The 17,792-nt window shown below is 59.0% G+C and overlaps 1 protein-coding gene across 2 annotated transcripts; it reads left to right on the top strand.

Annotated features, from left to right (window-relative positions):
* Window positions 1-1,821: 1,821 nt before the first annotated feature.
* On the top strand, window positions 1,822-16,809 carry OSBPL7 (oxysterol binding protein like 7). Of its 2 annotated transcripts, XM_047757725.1 has the most exons (23): window positions 1,826-1,999; window positions 3,325-3,479; window positions 3,603-3,728; window positions 3,901-3,954; window positions 4,540-4,653; window positions 4,999-5,109; window positions 5,207-5,324; window positions 6,009-6,112; window positions 6,464-6,556; window positions 6,655-6,787; window positions 6,871-6,965; window positions 7,155-7,250; window positions 8,414-8,551; window positions 9,116-9,209; window positions 10,422-10,654; window positions 10,802-10,939; window positions 12,750-12,813; window positions 12,935-13,013; window positions 14,621-14,765; window positions 14,853-14,997; window positions 15,085-15,211; window positions 15,446-15,568; window positions 15,763-16,809. In XM_047757725.1, exons 2-23 carry the CDS (start codon window positions 3,405-3,407, stop codon window positions 15,869-15,871), a joined length of 2,514 nt encoding a protein of 837 aa, XP_047613681.1. In that variant the 5' UTR covers window positions 1,826-1,999; window positions 3,325-3,404; the 3' UTR covers window positions 15,872-16,809. The 2 variants fall into 2 exon arrangements, 1 of the variants encoding a protein (XP_047613681.1); XR_007131802.1 differs by lacking the exon at window positions 15,763-16,809 and having other exon boundaries at window positions 1,822-1,999; window positions 15,129-15,211; window positions 15,446-15,566.
* Window positions 16,810-17,792: the final 983 nt, after the last annotated feature.

Below are 17,792 nucleotides of genomic sequence, written 5' to 3'. Positions count from 1 at the left end.
CCAGGATTCTCTTTCAATGAAGAGGGTCTCAAGTGGGAGACTTCATCCAGATCTCGGGGAACTGGAAGTTTCTCTCGAAGAAGGGATGTTTAGGAGCCTGCCCTTGTCCTTGACGAGCAAGTTCAAGGCAGACACGGGTGATGTGGGGAGGTGGCTGTTGATCATTTCTCTGGGACTTGGAGCGTTGCCACAGCTTCCTTAGTCCTGGACAGACACTGCTTTGGCAGTGACGATCTGCGGCAGCTTTGCCATCCCTGGTCCAGGACCAACTTCCCTCAGTGCCCAGCTCTGTGCCGAATGCCCGGGGATGCTCCATCAATAGGACATGAATTAAAAGGCCCTTGAGGCTCCTGGCCTCAGAGCTGGCCTGGCCAGTGCTGTCTAGTGCTCTCCCTGACTCTCAGAATCCTGCCAGGTGCCAACACTGCCCTCCTGGGGTGGCAGGAAGGGTGCTGAGGTTCTGGGTGGAACAGAGCAGGCATCTGAGAGATGTGTAAGACCCTAAAGGGTAAGCCAAGGCCTAGATGGGGAAGTGGCTTTATCATTTTGGAAATCAAAGAAGAACCTTACATTGCATTTTCACCTGCTGGCATTGCCTGAGGCCCCGCCACTAAAATTCTACTTCTTGGAGTTCCTGTCGTGGGTCAGCGTCCATGAGAACTTGAGTTCGATCTCTGGGCTCTCTCAGTGGGTTAAGGATCCGGCGTTGCTGTGAGCTGTGGTGTAGGTCGCAGACAGGGCTTGGATCCTACATTGCTGTGGCTGTGGCGTAGGCCGGCAGCTGTAGCTCTGCTTAGATCCCTACCCTGGGATCCTCCATATGCTGTGGGTGCATCCCTAAAGAGACCAAAAAACCCCCCAATTAAAAACAGTTCTTCCTGGAAAGCAACTGCGCTGCACTTAAAGTCCATTTCACAGTCATTCGAATGAATTCTAGACCTTTCTCAAGAGCTGATTTTTTTTTTGTCTTTTTTTTGCTATTTCTTTGGGCCACTCCCGTGGCATATGGAGGTTCCCAGGCTAGGGGTCGAATCGGAGCTGTAGCCGTCGACCAACACGAGGGCCAAAGCAACGCGGGATCCGAGCCGCGTCTGCAACCTACACCACAGCTCACGGCAGTGCCGGATTGTTAACCCACTGAGCAAGGGCAGGGACCGAACCCGCAACCTCATGGTTCCTAGTTGGATTCGTTAACCACTGCGCCACGACAAGAACTCCTCAAGAGCTGATTTTTAATTGGAATTGAGCAGCTGGACACAGTAGTCCAGCAGAAGGCAAAGGTACTCAGAAAGGGAGGCCAAGGGTCCCCGAGTTAGCTCCAGCTAGCCCTTCAACAGCCCGCTGGTTACTGCCCCTGATCCCCCATGGGTCCTGACTTGGTGGGACATCACCCCCAATGACAGCCTTAGTGTGGCCTTCTTGAACCTTGACTGCCTGGCCGACTATGTCCTTGGCACTGTCTGTTGTGGTCCCACAGGGGCATCCCTCCCTTCCCGTCAACCTGATCGCTTTGCTGGCTCTAAATTCAGCAATCTATTTTCAGATGTAAAACGAGAGGCGGGGGTTAATAAGGAAATGGCCTTGGGTACTAACTTGGGTCAAGGCCATGCTAGTCTGAGTAAATTCTTTACCACCACTGGCTGAAGGCCAGCAGCTTCCCAGTCCTCTGTGATCCATCTGGAACTGTGCCCAGTGGGGACTCTGTCCCCATTCCCAAGCCTCCTGGGCGCTGGGGAGTCAGCTCAGCCCTGAGTCCTCCCGGGAGCAGGGGGGCAGAGCTGAGCGGCTGCCCGGCGCTCGGCGGGAGGAGGGGCCGGGGAAGGGGGAGGTGAGGAGATCCGGCTAGAGGGGAGGCTCCGACGTCTCCTTCCTTCCTGGTTCCTGCAGCAGCTGCTGCCACTGCTCAGCTCTGTGAGCAGGGAGCTGGTGGCTCGGAGACGGTGACTCAGAGACGGAGCGGTGCGCGGGCCAAGGAGCACGGGTGTCCATGGACCCTGGGGTAAGGGGGCCACGCTGGCATCAGCTGACATCCTCTGAGAGGGCTTCCTCCCACCTGAAGCTGGCAGGTCTGCTTTTCCGGAGATGAGGGCGGGAATGGAGATGGAAAGCCTTACCTGGCTCGCCTCGACCCGCACCCTCTAACAGAGCCTCCCTCTCCGCCCGTAAGCAGCGAGGGGCCAGGTTCCCAAGGGGCCAGGGAAGGGGCGCAGAGATGCCCAAATGCCAGAAGAGTTTGGGAACTTTCAATGGCCGAATGCAGGAGTTTCCCCCCAGATCAGCCTCTAGCAGCATGGACCCCTCTGCCCTGACCTCTCGGCCACCCATACCCCGCCACGTCCCTGTCCCCTCCTGGCCTCAGCTCCTCAGGTGCTTGCTAGCTTCACCGGAAGATCTGGGCTGTTTCTCCAGCCTCGGGCCAACCTCGCCCCTCCAGTCCCCTCCCCCGTCTCACACACACACACTGCCTCATGCATTATTGATCTCCCTGTGGAGCCAGGATGGCCGGGGCTGGTGCCAAGGGCGCCTGTGGGCACTGCTGCGGGACCTGTGCGGACCTCAGCTTGTGTCTCCATCGGTCCGTCCCCTGCTCTCTCCGGGTGGCACTTCTCAGGAACCCCAAGGACTGGGCTGGAAGAAAGGAGGCTCTGTGTGTGTGTGTGTGTGTGTGTGTGTGTGTGTGAAGAGGGGCATCCGGACGGTATCGGGGTGGGGGGGGGAATGATGGTTGGAAGTGGGCATCCAAGCGGGATGATGGCTGGGAGGTGGCACAGGGGAAGATGGGAGCTCAGTTTCCCCATGCAGAAAACGGGAGCCCGGGAACTAGAGGCTGTGGAGCCAGTTGGTGGGGAGCTAGGGTCAAGCAGTTGGCAGGAAGCGGGGTGGTCTCTGTGAGGGGTGATGGCAGAGGAGTCTCCAGGCCATGGTGGTGGGGTCAGGGATCCTGGAGCACGAGGAGCTGGACCGAGATCGTGCTTGTCTAGTCTCTGAAGCCCTCTGTCCTATTTTGGAGCCTTTTCACTCCGCGGCCTCACCTCTGATCACCCCCAGGGGATCCTCCAGAGAAAGCACCAAGTGTTTGCTGGAGCCAGAGGATGTGTGCCTAAGGTGGGGTGGGGACAACTTTTCGAGGTTTTCTCTTGGCACCGGCCTGCCTGCTGGTTCACCCCTCTGAGCGGTGGCCGCAGCCCCGTGAGGTGGGGCCGGGCTCGGGGGAGGTGCGGCAGGCAAGCGAAAGATGTGCTGGCGGGCTGTCATCTTGGAGGGGGCAGAGGTGGGGAAGGTGATAGCCCCGTCTGTGCTAACAGGGACTCTCTGTGCTTCAAGGGCCCCCTCAGGACAAGGTGACATCCTTCCCCTTCCACCCTGCTCTCCGTCCTCAGCAGGGAGTGGCCACTCCCTTCTCCATGGACTTCCAGGAGCGGGACCCTCCCTCCTTGGCTGAGAGCACTCAGTCTGCAAAGCCCAGCAGTGCCCAGCAGGTCTGAGGGGGGCAGTAGCAGGCTGGGGGGTGGGGGTGGGCTAGGCTGGGCCCACAGGGGAAGGGCTGGCATGGTTGCCGCCTCGCCTCACGAGCCGCTCCCCAACTCTGTCCTGGACTGCAGGCCTCCGAGCTGTGGGAGGTGGTGGAGGAGGCTCGGGGCCGGCTGGGTGCAGAGGGTATCATGCCAGAGAGACAGGAAGGCCACCTGCTCAAGAAGAGGAAGTGGCCTCTGAAGGGCTGGCACAAGGTAAGCTGGGCAGGGCCAGGGGAGGAGCCAGATGCAGGCGGATGGGACATGCGGGGCTGTGGGCAGCACCCACCGGGAGTTTGCATGTGGGGCAGAAACGGCCGTGCAGTTGCTCCCTCCCCACCCTTTCCTCTTGTCTCCCTGGTCCTGTTCCTTCTGGGCCACATCGCAGAGATACTTTGTGCTGGAGGACGGGATCCTTCACTATGCCACCACACGGCAAGATGTGAGTCAGGCCCTCAGCTGGGGGGTGTGGGAGGTGTTTGGCCTCAGAGTGCCCTGGGGAGGCAGGGGCTTCTGGAATCCTCCAGAGCAGGGTCTGAATCCCGGGCAGGCCATTTGCTGGGTGGGAGGTCTTGGGCTGGTATTTTCCTGGGCCTCAGCTTCTCATCTCTGAGGTGGGGAGAATGCGATCACACATCTGTAGAATCTGTGTCTTGGTGTAAGCTCTCAGGACAACGATTGGCACAAAATAAGTGCCCAAGGCATAGGGGCTTTCTCATTCTTGTCCTTGTCGCATGCTCGCCAGGAACTGAAGGCCCAGACACTCAGGCTCCCTCCACAAAGGGGATTCCTGAGGATTCCTGAGGATGGGAGAAGTTTTCCTCCCTCTCTGACCCCCCAGAACTCAGATTGTGACCTGGCCTAGTGGGGTGTCCTGTGCACCGCAGGACAACTGACAAGTCCCTGCTGATACTGTGACTTGGGCGTGAGGGTGAATCTGCTGCCTGACCCTCGAGCCTAGAGTGGCCTCAGGGGGATGGTGGCCCTGGTGGCCTAAAACCAGTCCCTCTTTCCCCCTCCACCCCAGATCACCAAGGGGAAACTCCATGGCTCCATCAATGTCCGACTGTCGGTCATGTCCATCAACAAAAAGGCCCAGCGCATTGACCTTGACACTGAAGACAACATCTACCACCTCAAGGTGACATCCCTTGGAGCCAGTTGGTGGCTCGGCCCCATAGCCTGGGGCACGCTGGAGAGAGGGGCAGGGGCTGAGGGTCTTGTCTGAGGTTGCCCAGAAGGAAGTTTCCACCGTATATGGTAGCTAATGGCAAATGGGCCCTGTTGGTTGTTAGGTGAACAGGCACAGAGCTGAGAGCTCAGCCCCCTGCAGAAGCTGTTCCTGCCTCCCCACAAGGGGCCTTTGCACAAGCTGTGTGCTACAGGGAGAGACCCTGCTTGCCCGGGGACCAGAGCCCTGACTTCTTGCTGCTGGAAAGCAGTCCTTCCTTTCAGGCATCCCTCCCCTTCTCCATCACTTCTGCAGATCAAATCCCAGGACCTGTTCCAGAGCTGGGTGGCCCAGCTGCGTGCCCACCGCCTGGCCCAGCACCCGGACCTGCCCCGAGGCCTGCTGCCCAGCGCCACTCACCGGAAGGTAGGATGGGCCCGGGGGGCAGGGACAGGTGACCTGGGGATTCAGGATGAGACTCAAGGGGCAGGCAGTCCTTCCTGACCCTTGACTCACCCCACAGGTTCCTGGTACCCAGCTTCCAGCAGCGGGTAGTGCCTCAGCTCTGCCAGGGGTTGGACCTCGGGAGAAGGTGTCTTCCTGGTTGAGGGACAGTGATGGGCTCGACCGCTGCTCTCATGGTGAGGGGCTCTGGTGCCATGGCTCTGGGGAGGGCATCATCTGTCATGGTACCTCCGTCCCTGCTGCAGGGAGCTCCAGTCCTGGAGGAGACAGCCTCTGCCCAGTGTGATGGGGGGAAATAACTTCTGCCCCCGTCTGATGGGGAGACAGCCTCTGCCTCTAGGCTGATCAGATCTCCTCGGGTCCTGCTCTGAGGAGCCTTGGGCTTACAGAGATTGGTGGGACTCGTGCCCTGGGCACACAGATAGACCCAAGCACAGGGCCAGGACTCATGACGAAGATCCAGGATGCCAGTGGGGGGAGGGGTCCTGCAGAAGAGCACCGGGGGGCGGGGGGTGCTCTAGAACCGGGCTCCTGGAGTTAGGGGCTGTGATGTTGGCCTGGGAGGGGGAGATGCAAACCAAGAGTGGAGAACAAGGGTGCAGCCCCCAGGCCTGTGTGGAGGGAGGCAGCAGAGGTAAGCTGTGCTCCCCGTCCAGAGTGCAGACTGGGGTGCGGGCACTCCCGTGAGGCCAGACCAGAAAGGCTGGGAGCTGGAAAGTGCTTTGGGCTCAGGAGTGGGAGGCAGCGTCGGGATCTCCATGGCTGCCAGGTGAAGTCTTTGGAGGAGAGGGGCCGAGGGACAGATCGGGGGTGCTCGGCCAGTGTTGGGAGAGGGATTTCGTCATTCATCCTTCCCGCAGAGCTCTCTGAGTGTCAGGGGAAGCTCCAGGAACTACACAGACTCCTCCAGAGCCTGGAGTCCCTGCACCGGATCCCCTCCGCCCCTGTCATCCCCACACACCAGGTGAGGTCCAGGGGAGGGGGCAAGGGTCCCACCCAGGGCTCTCTTTCCTCTTCCCATTGTCATCTCCGTCACTCCCCTGGACAGGTCCCCAGTCCCTCTGATGTGCTGTGGTTTCCTGGAGAGCCACCATCTCCTAGTTGCCCCTCCCACCATGCCTAGACTGCCTCCGGGTTGCTTCTCTCTGCCCCTTGGAACGGCCCCTTCCTCCTGTGCCCCGGCGTCTGCCAGGGTGTCATCTTCTGCCTCCGGATACCGGTGCCTCTGTGCCCCCTCTGTGGCCATCGCTTTCTCTCCTGGCTTTGGTAGTTTTCCCCACCCTGAGACTGAAACTCCCCTGCCTCGACTTGCCAGGCCTCGGTGACGACCGAGAGACCCAAGAAGGGGAAGCGGACCAGCCGCATGTGGTGCACACAGAGCTTTGCCAAGGACGATACCATCGGGCGGGTGAGGCGGGATGTGGACCCCGAGATGCTGGGTGGGAGGCTCTGAAGGAGGCTGTGCCTTTCAACCCACACCCCCCGCCCCCATCCCTTCACTTACAGGTTGGTCGTCTCCACGGTTCTGTTCCCAACCTGTCTCGCTACCTGGAATCCCGGGACCCCTCGGGTCCCCGCGGGCTGCCACCCCCAGACTATGCCCACTTGCAGCGCAGTTTCTGGGCCCTGGCCCAGAAGGGTGAGTGCCTCCTGGAGGGGTGGCTGGGGGCGGGCGGGGAGAAGGAGGGGAGGGGGCTCTGATGGCTGGCCCTGCCCCCACAGTGCACAGCTCCCTCAGCAGCGTCCTGGCCGCCCTCACTGCTGAACGGGATCGACTGAGGGACCTGCACCAGGGTTCAGAGCTGTCCAGAATGGGGGTGAGGCCAGGGACAGGGTGGCTGGTGGGAGCAGAGGGCCAGAGGCTGGGGACCGCAGGCTGGTGGAGTGGGGTGGGGGGCAGTGGTTGCAGATCTGGGCTGGGAAGGGGGTTTGGCAGGGACAGTCTGCCTGGCGGGGCCAGGTGAGCCTCACCTCCCGGCACCTGTGCCCTCCCCTCCCCCCTGTAGGTCTCTGAGCCCCCAGCCGGCCCGAGGCGTCTCCACTCGCTGTCCGTCTCCTCCGACACCACTGCAGACTCCTTCAGCTCCCTCAACCCCGAGGAGGTGGGAGCCGGGGTGGGCTGCGGGGGACAGAACCTCTTCCTTCTCAGCAGGAGGGAAGGCATGGTTGTTTTTCAGACCCGAAACTCCAGGCCCTTTCACATGACATCTGGGTCATTCCTAACAGCGTGCAGAGTGCTTTGGCTTTTAAGTCGGAGTCCCTTGGGGCAGTGATTCTTACCCTCAAGTGCACAGATGAGGAAATTGAGACTCAGAGCCTAATTGCGGAGCTCAGGCTCCCGGACAGCACGTGGGTGTGGGTCTGGCTCCACGGCCTGCCGCCTCTGTGACCCCGAGCCTCAGTGTCCCAGTCTGCAAAGTGGGGGTGCTAATTGCCCCTTCCTCATAGGCTGAGTGTCCAGATGGATCAGGTTGATACACACAAAGGGCTTGGAGCCGGGCTCAGAGGCAGTGCCCCAGAAGTGGCGGCAGTTATTATGGAGCCCGTGTCTCCTCACTCCCAGGCTGGGGATCATTCCACTAGGCCTTGATACCCCACTATGCTGGCCCCCCACTCATCTTCTCCTGTTATTTATTTATTTACTTTTGTCTTTTTGTCCTTTTAGGGCCGCACCGGTGGCATATGGAGGTGCCCGGACTAGGGGTCAAATCGGAGCTACAGCTGCCAGCCTACCCCACAGCCACGCCAGATCCAAGCCGTGTCTTCGACCTACACCACAGCTCGGCCTACCCCATGGCAACGCCAGATCCTTAACCCACTGAGCGAGGCCAGGGATCGAACCCGCAACCTCATGGTTCCTAGTTGGATTCGTTAACCACTGAGCCACGACAGGAACTCCCTATTTACTTTTTTTTTACTTTTTTTTCTTTTTTTTTGGTTTTTTGTCTTTTTAGTGCCGCACCCTCGGCCTATGGAGGTTTTCAGGCTAGGGGTCACATCAGAGCTGTAGCTGCCGGCCTATAGCACAGCTCACGGCACCACCAGATCCTTAACCCACTGATCGCGGCCAGGGATGGAACCCGCGTCCTCATGGATGCTAGTCGAGTTCGTTAACCACTGAGCCACGATGGGAATGCCATGGTTTTAGACTCAAGTCAGTAAATGTCCCCAGTCATGCTTCTCTCTCAAGGGAACTGTTGGGCCAGGGGAGCTCTGCTTGACTCCCGGCAGGGCCTTGGGCCTGACACCTGTCTTGCCCCCTCAGCAAGAAGCTCTGTACATGAAGGGGCGAGAGCTGACCCCCCAGCTGTCGCAGAGCAGCGTCCTGTCCCTCGCCGATTCCCACACGGAGTTCTTCGATGCCTGTGAGGTTCTCCTCTCTGCCAGCTCTTCTGAGAATGAGGTGAGGGGGAAGGGCAGCCAGCATCGAGAGGGGAGGGACCCTGGGGATAGAGGGGTGGCTTCCAGGGAGACTAGAATCTATAGACTCCCAAGCCCTTTCAGACCGGCTGGGTTCCTGGAGCCCTGCTCAGAGATCTCTGCGGGGGGCCTTTCCTCCAGTTTAATGTGCCCTGACCCCATGGCTTCTCCTGAAACTGCTGCCTCAGCTCCACCCCGTCCTCTTTCTGTGACCCCATCTCAGCCTCAGCCCTCCCTTGACCCCTCTCCTGACACTGAATCTCAGTAAACCCCCAGCTTCCCATCCCTTTATGTTCCTCCAAGCCCCTGAGTTGTCTCCCCCGAGGCCTCCCCCACTCAAGATGGCAGGGCACACCACGTTGCCAGGCCTCCCATGGCAGTGTCTCAGGGCCTGCCCCCCCCTCCCCAAATACCTTCTCTTGCCCTTCCCACCAGAGGGCTAGCTGGACGGATTCTTGCCAGGCCCTGGGCACTGCCCACTGCTGGGGTAGGGGGTGGGGGGCAGCAGGTCTAGTCTCCGACCAGCCTGTCATCTGTCCCTGCCCAGGGCTCGGAGGAGGAGGAGTCATGCACCAGTGAAGTCACCACCAGCCTGTCCGAGGAGGTTCTGGACCTCAGGGGAGCTGAACCCTGTCAGAAAGGTGCCAGCCAGGCATGCGGGAAAGAGGGCTGGAGGTGGGCACAGAAACGAGGTTTGCCCAGGGCCTGGGCCCCTTGGGAAGCAGCCCCTTATGGTACCGGTGGGCTGACGGTTTTGGATGCCGACTCCAAGGGTGACCCCAGGAGGTGAGGGAGGCTAGGCCGTGAGCTGCGCTCCAGGGGTGGCTCTGGGGGTGGAGCAGGCTCAGCCTGGGGCTCACCTCCCCTCTTCTGAGAAGGTCTGCAGGGGCCTGCTTAGAGAGGCAGAAAGACCCACTTTGCTACTTTTTAGCTGGGTGGCGTTGGACGTGTCATTTCACTTCTGGGAGCCTGTTGCCTTATCTGTGACAGGGGCTGAGTAATCTACATCCTGACAGTGGTTTCTGTGTTTACGAAAGGGAGCAGAAGCTAAGGGTGGAGACTCAGGAAGGGCTTCTGGGGTGCAGGGTTCCTGTTTCCAGCAGTGGGAACTGTCCTTTTTTTTTTTTTGTCTTTTTGCCTTTTCTAGGGCCACTCCTGCGGCAAATGGAGGTTCCCAGGCTAGGGGTCTAATCGGAGCTGTAGCCACTGGCCTACGCCACAGCCTCAGCAACATGGGATCCCAGCTGTGTCTGTGACCTACACCACAGCTCATGGCAACGCTGGATCCTTAACCTGCTGAGCAAGGCCAGGGATTGAACCCATAACCTCATGGTTCCTAGTCAGATTCGTTAACCACTGTGCCATGGTGGGACCTCCCTTTGGTTCTCATCCCTGGGAGCTCATCAAGAATATGCCCAAGGAGTTCCTGTCATGGCTCAGCGGGTTATGAACCTGACTAGTATCCATGAGGATGTGGGGTTCAATCCCTGGCCTCGCTCAGTGGGTTAAGGATCTGGCGTTGCTGTGAGCTGTGGGGTAGCTCGCTGATGCAGCTCGGATCCCACATTGCTGTGGCTGTGGTATAGGCTGGCAGCTGCAGCGCCGATTTGATCCCTGGCCTGGGAAGTTCCATATGCTAAGGGTGCAGCCCTAAAAAAAGCCAAAAAAGAAAAAGAAGGAAAAAAAAGAATTGCCCCCCGCCCCCCACCCCCCGCCAGCCACCTGCCCCATAATGCGTGGAGCCCGGGGCCTAAGAGTGAGGATATGTAGAAGCATCTCAGGAGCTTAGGAGGGGCCTAGATGTCTCGTCCAGGGGAGAGTGACAGGTGTCAGCCCTGGGGGTTGTGTTCCAGGGGGAGCTGCAGGGCCACCCAGGCGCCGATGCCTGCCGGCAGCCAGCGGCCCCGGGGCCGACGTGAGCTTGTGGAACATCCTGCGCAACAACATTGGCAAAGACCTGTCGAAGGTGTCGATGCCCGTGCAGCTCAATGAGCCGCTCAACACCCTGCAGCGGCTCTGCGAGGAGCTGGAGTACAGCAGCCTCCTGGACCAGGCCAGCCGCACCTCGGACCCCTGCGAGCGCATGGTACGCCCGCCCCTGGCCACACCCGGGCTGCCTCTTCCTCCTGCCAGAATACCCTGATGGGCTCTCCCTGGCTGGTGAAGGCCCACCCAGACCCTGAAGGCAGTGGGATGGCGTCTCTGATCCCCTGGCACCCCGTCCCCCCGGCAGGTGTACATCGCAGCCTTTGCCGTCTCCGCCTACTCGTCCACCTACCACCGGGCGGGCTGCAAGCCCTTCAACCCTGTGCTGGGGGAGACCTACGAGTGCGAGCGGCCTGACCGCGGCTTCCGCTTCATCAGTGAGCAGGTGTGGGCCCGGGGAGCCACATGGCCAAGGGGCCAGGGCCTGGGAGAGCGCATCTGGCAATTAGGGAGGGAGCTCCCGCTGAGGGTAGGAGCCAGACTTGAAATAAGCAGTTGCTGTGCAGTGTTCTGGAGCTGGGATCATGGAAGCGCCTAGGTTGTTCAGCTCTAGTGGATGGTCTCAAGCTGAGGCTTTTTTTAAAAAATTTTTTGTCTTTTTGCCTTTTCTAGGGCCGCTCCCACAGCATATGGAGGTTCCCAGGCTAGGGGTCGAGTCGGAGCTGTAGCTGATGGCCTACGCCAGAGCCACAGCAACACAGGATCCAAGCCGCCTCTGCAACCTACACCACAGCTCACGGCAACGCCAGATCCTTAACCCACTGAGCGAGGCCAGGGATCGAACCTGCAACCTCATGGCTCCTAGTCGGATTTGTTAACCACTGAGCCACCACGGGAACTCCTCAAGCTGAGGCTTGAAGGGAGAATTGGGGTTGGCCAGGTGTAAGTACAGGGGCTGGGGGCTGGGATGTTCCAGGCAGTGTAAAGGAAGAGTGGAGCACATTGGGGAGGAGGTAGAGACAGTGCTGGAGGACAAGGCAGGGCCAAGCCCTGAGGAGCCCTATAGGGGAAGGTAGGGAGGAGTTGGTTGGTTGGTTGGTTGTTAAATCCTGAAAACCATGGGGAGTCATGGGAGGGTTTTAAGCAATAGAATGACATGCTTAGAAGTGCACTTTAGGGAGTTCCCACTGTGGCTCAGCGGGTTACGACCCTGACTAGTATCCTGAGGATGCGGGTTCCATCCCAGTGGGTTAAGGATCTGGTGTTGCCCTGAGCTGTGGTGTGGGTTGCAGATGCTGCTCGGACCCTGAGTTGCTGTGGCTGGCACCTGCAGCTCTGTGACACAGGCTGGCACTGGCAGCTCTGATTCAGCTCCTAGCCTGGAAACATCCATGTGCTGCAAGATAAAAAAAAAAAAAAAAAAAGACTTGCACTTTATAAAGAACACTCAGGCAGTGATGGGCTCCCGGGGGACTGGAAGGAGGTGAGGAGGGCAGGTTGTGGGATCCCTGAGTTCAAGGTTCCAGGTGGAGTGTGGTTCCAATGAGGACAGGGCCAAGTTTTTCCAAGGGGGCGTTGTGGAGACGGCAGGGCGATGATGAGCTTCAGAGGAGAAGGTGGTTGGGAAAGAGGGTCCTCACGGAGGGCTGGTTTTCAGTGGCGCACAGTGGAGGCCCCGCCTGTCATTGCTAGAGGACTTTCTAGACTTGGGCAGTGTCTTTTTTTTGTTTTTGTTTTTGGCTTTTTAAGGCCACACCCATGGCATATGGAGGTTCCCAGGCTAGGGGTCTAAGAGCTGTAGCTGCTGGCCTATGCCAGAGCCACAGCAACACCAGATCCCAGCTGCGTCTATGACCTCCACCACAGCTCACGGCAACACCAGATCCTTAACCTACTGATCGAGGCCAGGGATCGAACCTGTGTCCTCATGGATGCTAGTCAGATCCATTAACCACTGAGCCACAACAGGAACTCCACTGGGCAGGGTCTTTGGAAGGCACCGGTCACCAGGTCAGCAAGCAGGCCCTGGAGGGAAATGAGTGAGAAGGGAGAGCATAGGGGCCTCGAGGGCAAGGAGAGGATGATGGAATTTGGGTGGAGGCCATGGGTGCCTGGGACAGGAGACCTGGAACTCAGTGGTCCTCTGGTCCCCAGGGGAATTGGGGGTGCAGGTGAGGGACACTGGGGGCCTGGGATCAGGAGCAGACCCCACAGTCCTTGGAACGGCCTCCAGAGACATGTCCTTCCTCATCCAGGTCTCCCACCACCCACCCATCTCGGCGTGCCACGCGGAATCCGAGAACTTCATCTTCTGGCAAGGTGGGGGCTGGGGCTGGGGCTGGGGGGGGGGGGCCATGCGGGGAGGGGCAGTGAGGGAGGGGCTGGACCCCTCTGTGGCCTTATCGCTACTGTCCCTCTCCCTCCCCCAACCCAACTCCAGATATGAAGTGGAAGAACAAGTTCTGGGGCAAATCCCTGGAGATTGTGCCTGTGGGGACGGTCAATGTGAGCCTGCCCAGGTGAGTGTTCCTCAGGCAGCCAGGCCCCGCCTACAGGCCACCCTCCAGGCTGGGACGGTGGGGGGGGGTGGGGGGGGGGGTGGGGGGGGGACCGGAGGGAGGGGCCTGGTCTGAAGCCGCTTGGGGTGAGGTGGTGTCTCTACATTTTCTACCCGTGTTTACAGCAGTTGTCAATAGAGGAAGGTGAAAAATCGTAGAGCTGGAAAAGCTCTTTATAGAGGCCATCTGACCAAGGCTCTTTCCTACTCTCTGACCATGACTCACCATAAGGAATGCATTTGAGACTTCAGGCACAGTAACTCCACCATCACCCCCCCCACACACCCCCCCAGAAACCTCAAGTGATTTCAGGTGTGGTCACAAACCACATTTGAAACACCCTCATCTGGAGTTCCTGTCGTGTCTCAGCGGAGATGAATCTGACTAGCATTCATGAGGACGCAGGTTCGATCCCTGGCCTCCCTCAGTGAGTTAAGGGTCCAGCGTTGCCGTGAGCTATGGTGTAGGTCACAGACATGGCTTGGATCCTGCGTTGCTATGGCTCTGGCGTAGGCCGGCAGCTACAGCTCTGATTTGACCCCTAGCCTTCGAACCCCCATATGCTATGGGTGCGGCCCTAAAAAGACAGCAAACAAACAAACAAAAAAGCACCCTCATCTAGCTTATGTTACAAGGGGAACTGCAGCCAGAGGCCAGCGTCGGGGTGAGGGACACCCTTGCCTTTGAGGTCAGAAGTCCTAGGTGGGAATCTTGGCTCTGACCTTTTAAAGTTAATTCAAGCAGCAAAAAGACTTGACACCTCAGAGCCTTGAGTCTGCCCGTCTATAAAATAGGAGTAATATGGAGTTCCCATCATGGCTCAGCAAAAACGAATCTGACTAGTATCCACGAGGACACAGGTTCGATCCCTGGCCTCGCTCAGTGGGTTAAGGATCTGGTGTTGCCACGATCTGTGGTGTGGGTCACAGATGCAGCTCGGATCTATCTAGCGTTGCTGTGGCTGTGGTGTAGGCCAGTGGCCACAGCTCCTACTCAACCCCGAGCCTGGGAACCTCCATATGCCATGGTGCAGCCCTAAAAAGACAACAACAACAACAAAATAAGAGTAATAATTCCTGATGGAAGTGACGAACAAACAGGATGATGAGTGACCAGACCTGCCATCCAAGGGCAGGGAGTCCGTCTATATTTTTACCCTATGACTCAGGCACTTAGAGTTTTCTCAACAAATGGAGGCTTGTTAGTTGAATATTTTCTGTGAAGGCTCCTTTGCTTTAGAAATAATGTCATCCTTCTGGCGTTGCCGTGAGCGGTGGTGTAGGTCGCAGACACGGCTCAGATCCCGGAGTTGCTGTGGCTGTGGTGTAGGCCGGCGGCTACAGCCCGTCTGACTTCTAGCCTGGGAACCTCCATATGCCACAGGCGTGGCTCTAAAAAGCAGGAAAAAACCCAAAAGAAATGCTGTCATCCTTCAGGGAAGGACCCTGAGCTGGAGCCGGGATCCCAGGGTTCCTTCTGCAGGCCCCTGTGACTTCTAATGCGACCGGTACCCCCCAGCCCCTGCTGCAGGGTGGCACGCGGGCCCCACCTTGCTCTGTCTCCCTCAGGTTTGGGGACCACTTTGAGTGGAACAAGGTAACGTCCTGCATTCACAACATCCTGAGCGGCCAGCGCTGGATCGAGCACTACGGGGAGGTGCTTATCCGGAACACGCAGGACAGCTCCTGCCACTGCAAGATCACCTTCTGCAAGGTGGGCAGCCACCCTGCCCCCGCCCTTTGGCTCCCGGGGCAGGGGAAGGGACATTCCTCTAAGCCCCCTGCCCCACCCCCACCCCAGGCCAAGTACTGGAGCTCCAACGTCCATGAGGTGCAGGGGGCCGTGTTCAGCCGGAGCGGCCGCGTCCTCCACCGACTCTTCGGGAAGTGGCACGAGGGCCTGTACCGGGGACCCCCACCGGGTGGTCAGTGCATCTGGAAACCCAGTACGTGGGGAGCTCGGGGCGGGCGGGGCGAGGGTGAGGGCCGCTGTGCACAGTCCGCCTGCCCCAGCCCCCTGCCTTCCCCCCCAGACTCAATGCCCCCAAACCATGAGCGAAACTTCGGCTTCACTCAGTTTGCCTTGGAGCTGAATGAGCTGACGGCAGAGCTGAAGCGATCCCTGCCTTCCACGGACACGCGGCTCCGGCCAGACCAGAGGTCAGTGCCCGGCCGGTGCCACCCTGAAACCAGCGGGCTCCTCCCTCCCTGCGTGGGTTTCCACACAGACCTGGGATGGTGTCTTTCCTTCCTCGGAGGAAGGAAGTTGCCTCAGGGGGAGGGGGCCTGCGTGGGGACAGAAGCGGTCAGGGACAGAGGCCCTGGATTTGGGGGCCCCCCTGAGGGCTGGCAGGGAGGGCGGGCAGGTCCGCTGACTGCGGTCCGCGTGCTTAGGTACCTGGAGGAGGGGAACATACAGGCCGCTGAGGCCCAGAAGAGAAGGATCGAGCAGCTTCAGAGAGACAGACGCAAAGTGATGGAAGAGAACAACATTGTCCACCAGGCTCGCTTCTTCAGGTGCCTCTGTCCCCCCATTCCCCCCGACCCACGGCGCCCCACCATCCAGGTCTCTCTGCAACCCAAGCTCCCCTCCTCCTCCCCGCTAGCCCTTTCCTGCTTTGCGTGGGGCCAGCAGGGGGAGGCGGCCTCTCGGACCCCAGCCTCCGCCCTGGATGTTGACCTCTCTCCTTCCACGGCCCCCCTTCCCTCAGGCGGCAGACAGACAGCAGCGGGAAGGAGTGGTGGGTGACTAACAACACATACTGGCGGCTGCGGGCTGAGCCGGGCTATGGGAACCTGGATGGCGCTGTGCTCTGGTAGCCCAGGCCCCGGGGGGCAGGAGGCCCCGGTTCCTCCCTCCTGCCTCCGCATCCCTACGGACACACGGGCGAGGACAGGCTCTCCCACTCTCTGCCCTGGAGACCAAAGGGGCAGCCCTGGCTCTGGCCCTCTCCCCTCTGCCGGCCGGAGGGAGCTGCCTCTCAGCCCATCGCCCACCCCTTGGTCGGGGTGGGAAGCAGGATTCGTGCTTCCCCAGTCTCGTTGCCCCTGACAACTGGCATGGAAGACCCTCCTTGCTCTGTCATCCCCCTTCCTGCCCTGCTGGGGGACTTGGGGGAGACTCCAGCCTCTCCAGGATGTGTTCCCCATTCCAGTGCCTTCCTAGGACATGGGGGACCCCTCGATGCTCCCCAGGTTTCCTATGCCCGGGACTCTGGCCCAGCTGTGAGGTTGGCTGAGTGAAGGAGAGGGCACGGCCTTTTCTCCCAGCCCTGCCCCTCCCATGCCCCATCTCCTGCAACTTCTCCCCATGCCCTGGCCCAGGGGGGCGCTCCCTTCGCTTGGCCCCAGCAATTTCTCCCATCCTCCCGGTTCCTCTTCTCTCAAACTACAAAAGGCCTGCAGCTTCCAGCTCCTTCGTCCCTGGTCCTCAAGTGGTTTCCTTCGGCGGCTCAGCAGATCCCCCAGAGCAGACGAGGCATCTCCGAGAGGCAGGGAGCAGACTGGGCAGGAAGGGCGCCTGGCCTCTGACCTCCCAGGAGTGAGTGTGCATGCGTGAGAGTGTCCATTTGTGTGTGCGTAGAGGAGTGTGTGCATGGGTGTGCCTGTGTACTGCTTGCAGGCGAGCAGGATCCCTCATGAGGCCCGGATGTCCCCCACCAGGTGTCTACCACTGTCACTGCTTTTCACAGTCTGCCTCTGATGCAGGTGAATTGCTAGGACATTCCAAGCACCAATAAAGACAGTCCCAAACTTTGGCCTGTGACCTTTCGTTTTATTTTTATTTTTGTCTTTTTAGGGCCGCACCTGCAGCACATGGAGGTTCCCAGGCTAGGGGTCACACCGGAGCTGCAGCCACCACCCTACACCACAATCATAGCCACGAGGGATCCAAGCTGCCTCAGTGACCTACACCACAGCTCAGGGCCACACCAGATCCTTAACTCACTGAGCAAGGCCAGGGATCGAACCCCCGTCCTCATGGACACCAGTCTGGTTCGTTAACCACTGAACCACAATGGGAATTCCTATTTGATTTTTTTTATAATGATTTTTTTCCCTATTATGGTTGGTTTACAGTGTGCTGTCAGTTTTCTGCTGTACAACAAAGTGACCCAATCACCCACATATATACATTCTTTTTCTCACATTATCCTCCGTCATATTCCATCACAAGGGACTAGATATAGTTCCCTGTGCTATACGACAGGAGTGACGATTTATTTAAAAATATGTGCTCAGTGAAGGCCCACAGCCCCACTCACCTGGGCTAAAGGCCCAATATCATCTTTCCAGCTTAATTCTCACATCCTGTCAATTCTACCTCAGTGTCATTCAGCACCGGCCCCTTCTCTCAGTTGCACCCGGTTTAGGCTGGACCTTTATCAACTTTTGCCTGGACTATTTCAGTATCCTCAGAGCCTCAGTCACTTCCATTCTAATGCTGGCTTTCACAGTGATTTTTTTTTTTCCACACCCATCGCATGCGGAAGTTCCCAGGCCAGGGATCAAACCTTAGCTGCAGCAGTGACCCTAGCCACAGCAGTAACACTGCTGGATCCTTAACCCCCTAAGCCATCTGGGAACTCCCAGGGTGACATTTTCAAGAGAAATATAGTACCTCATGCCTGCTTCAGATCCATCCATTGGTGTAGTTCCTGCTGTGGCGCAGCAGGTTAAGGATCGGGCATTGTCTCTGCAGCGGCACCAGGTACTGCTGTGTCATGGGTTTGATCCCCGG

The sequence above is a fragment of the Phacochoerus africanus genome, chromosome 14, assembly GCF_016906955.1.
Source record: "Phacochoerus africanus isolate WHEZ1 chromosome 14, ROS_Pafr_v1, whole genome shotgun sequence".
In the NCBI taxonomy this organism is placed as follows: domain Eukaryota; kingdom Metazoa; phylum Chordata; class Mammalia; order Artiodactyla; family Suidae; genus Phacochoerus; species Phacochoerus africanus.
The sequence above is the reverse complement of the archived record's forward strand: the minus strand, read 5'-3'. Positions and strand labels throughout refer to the sequence as shown.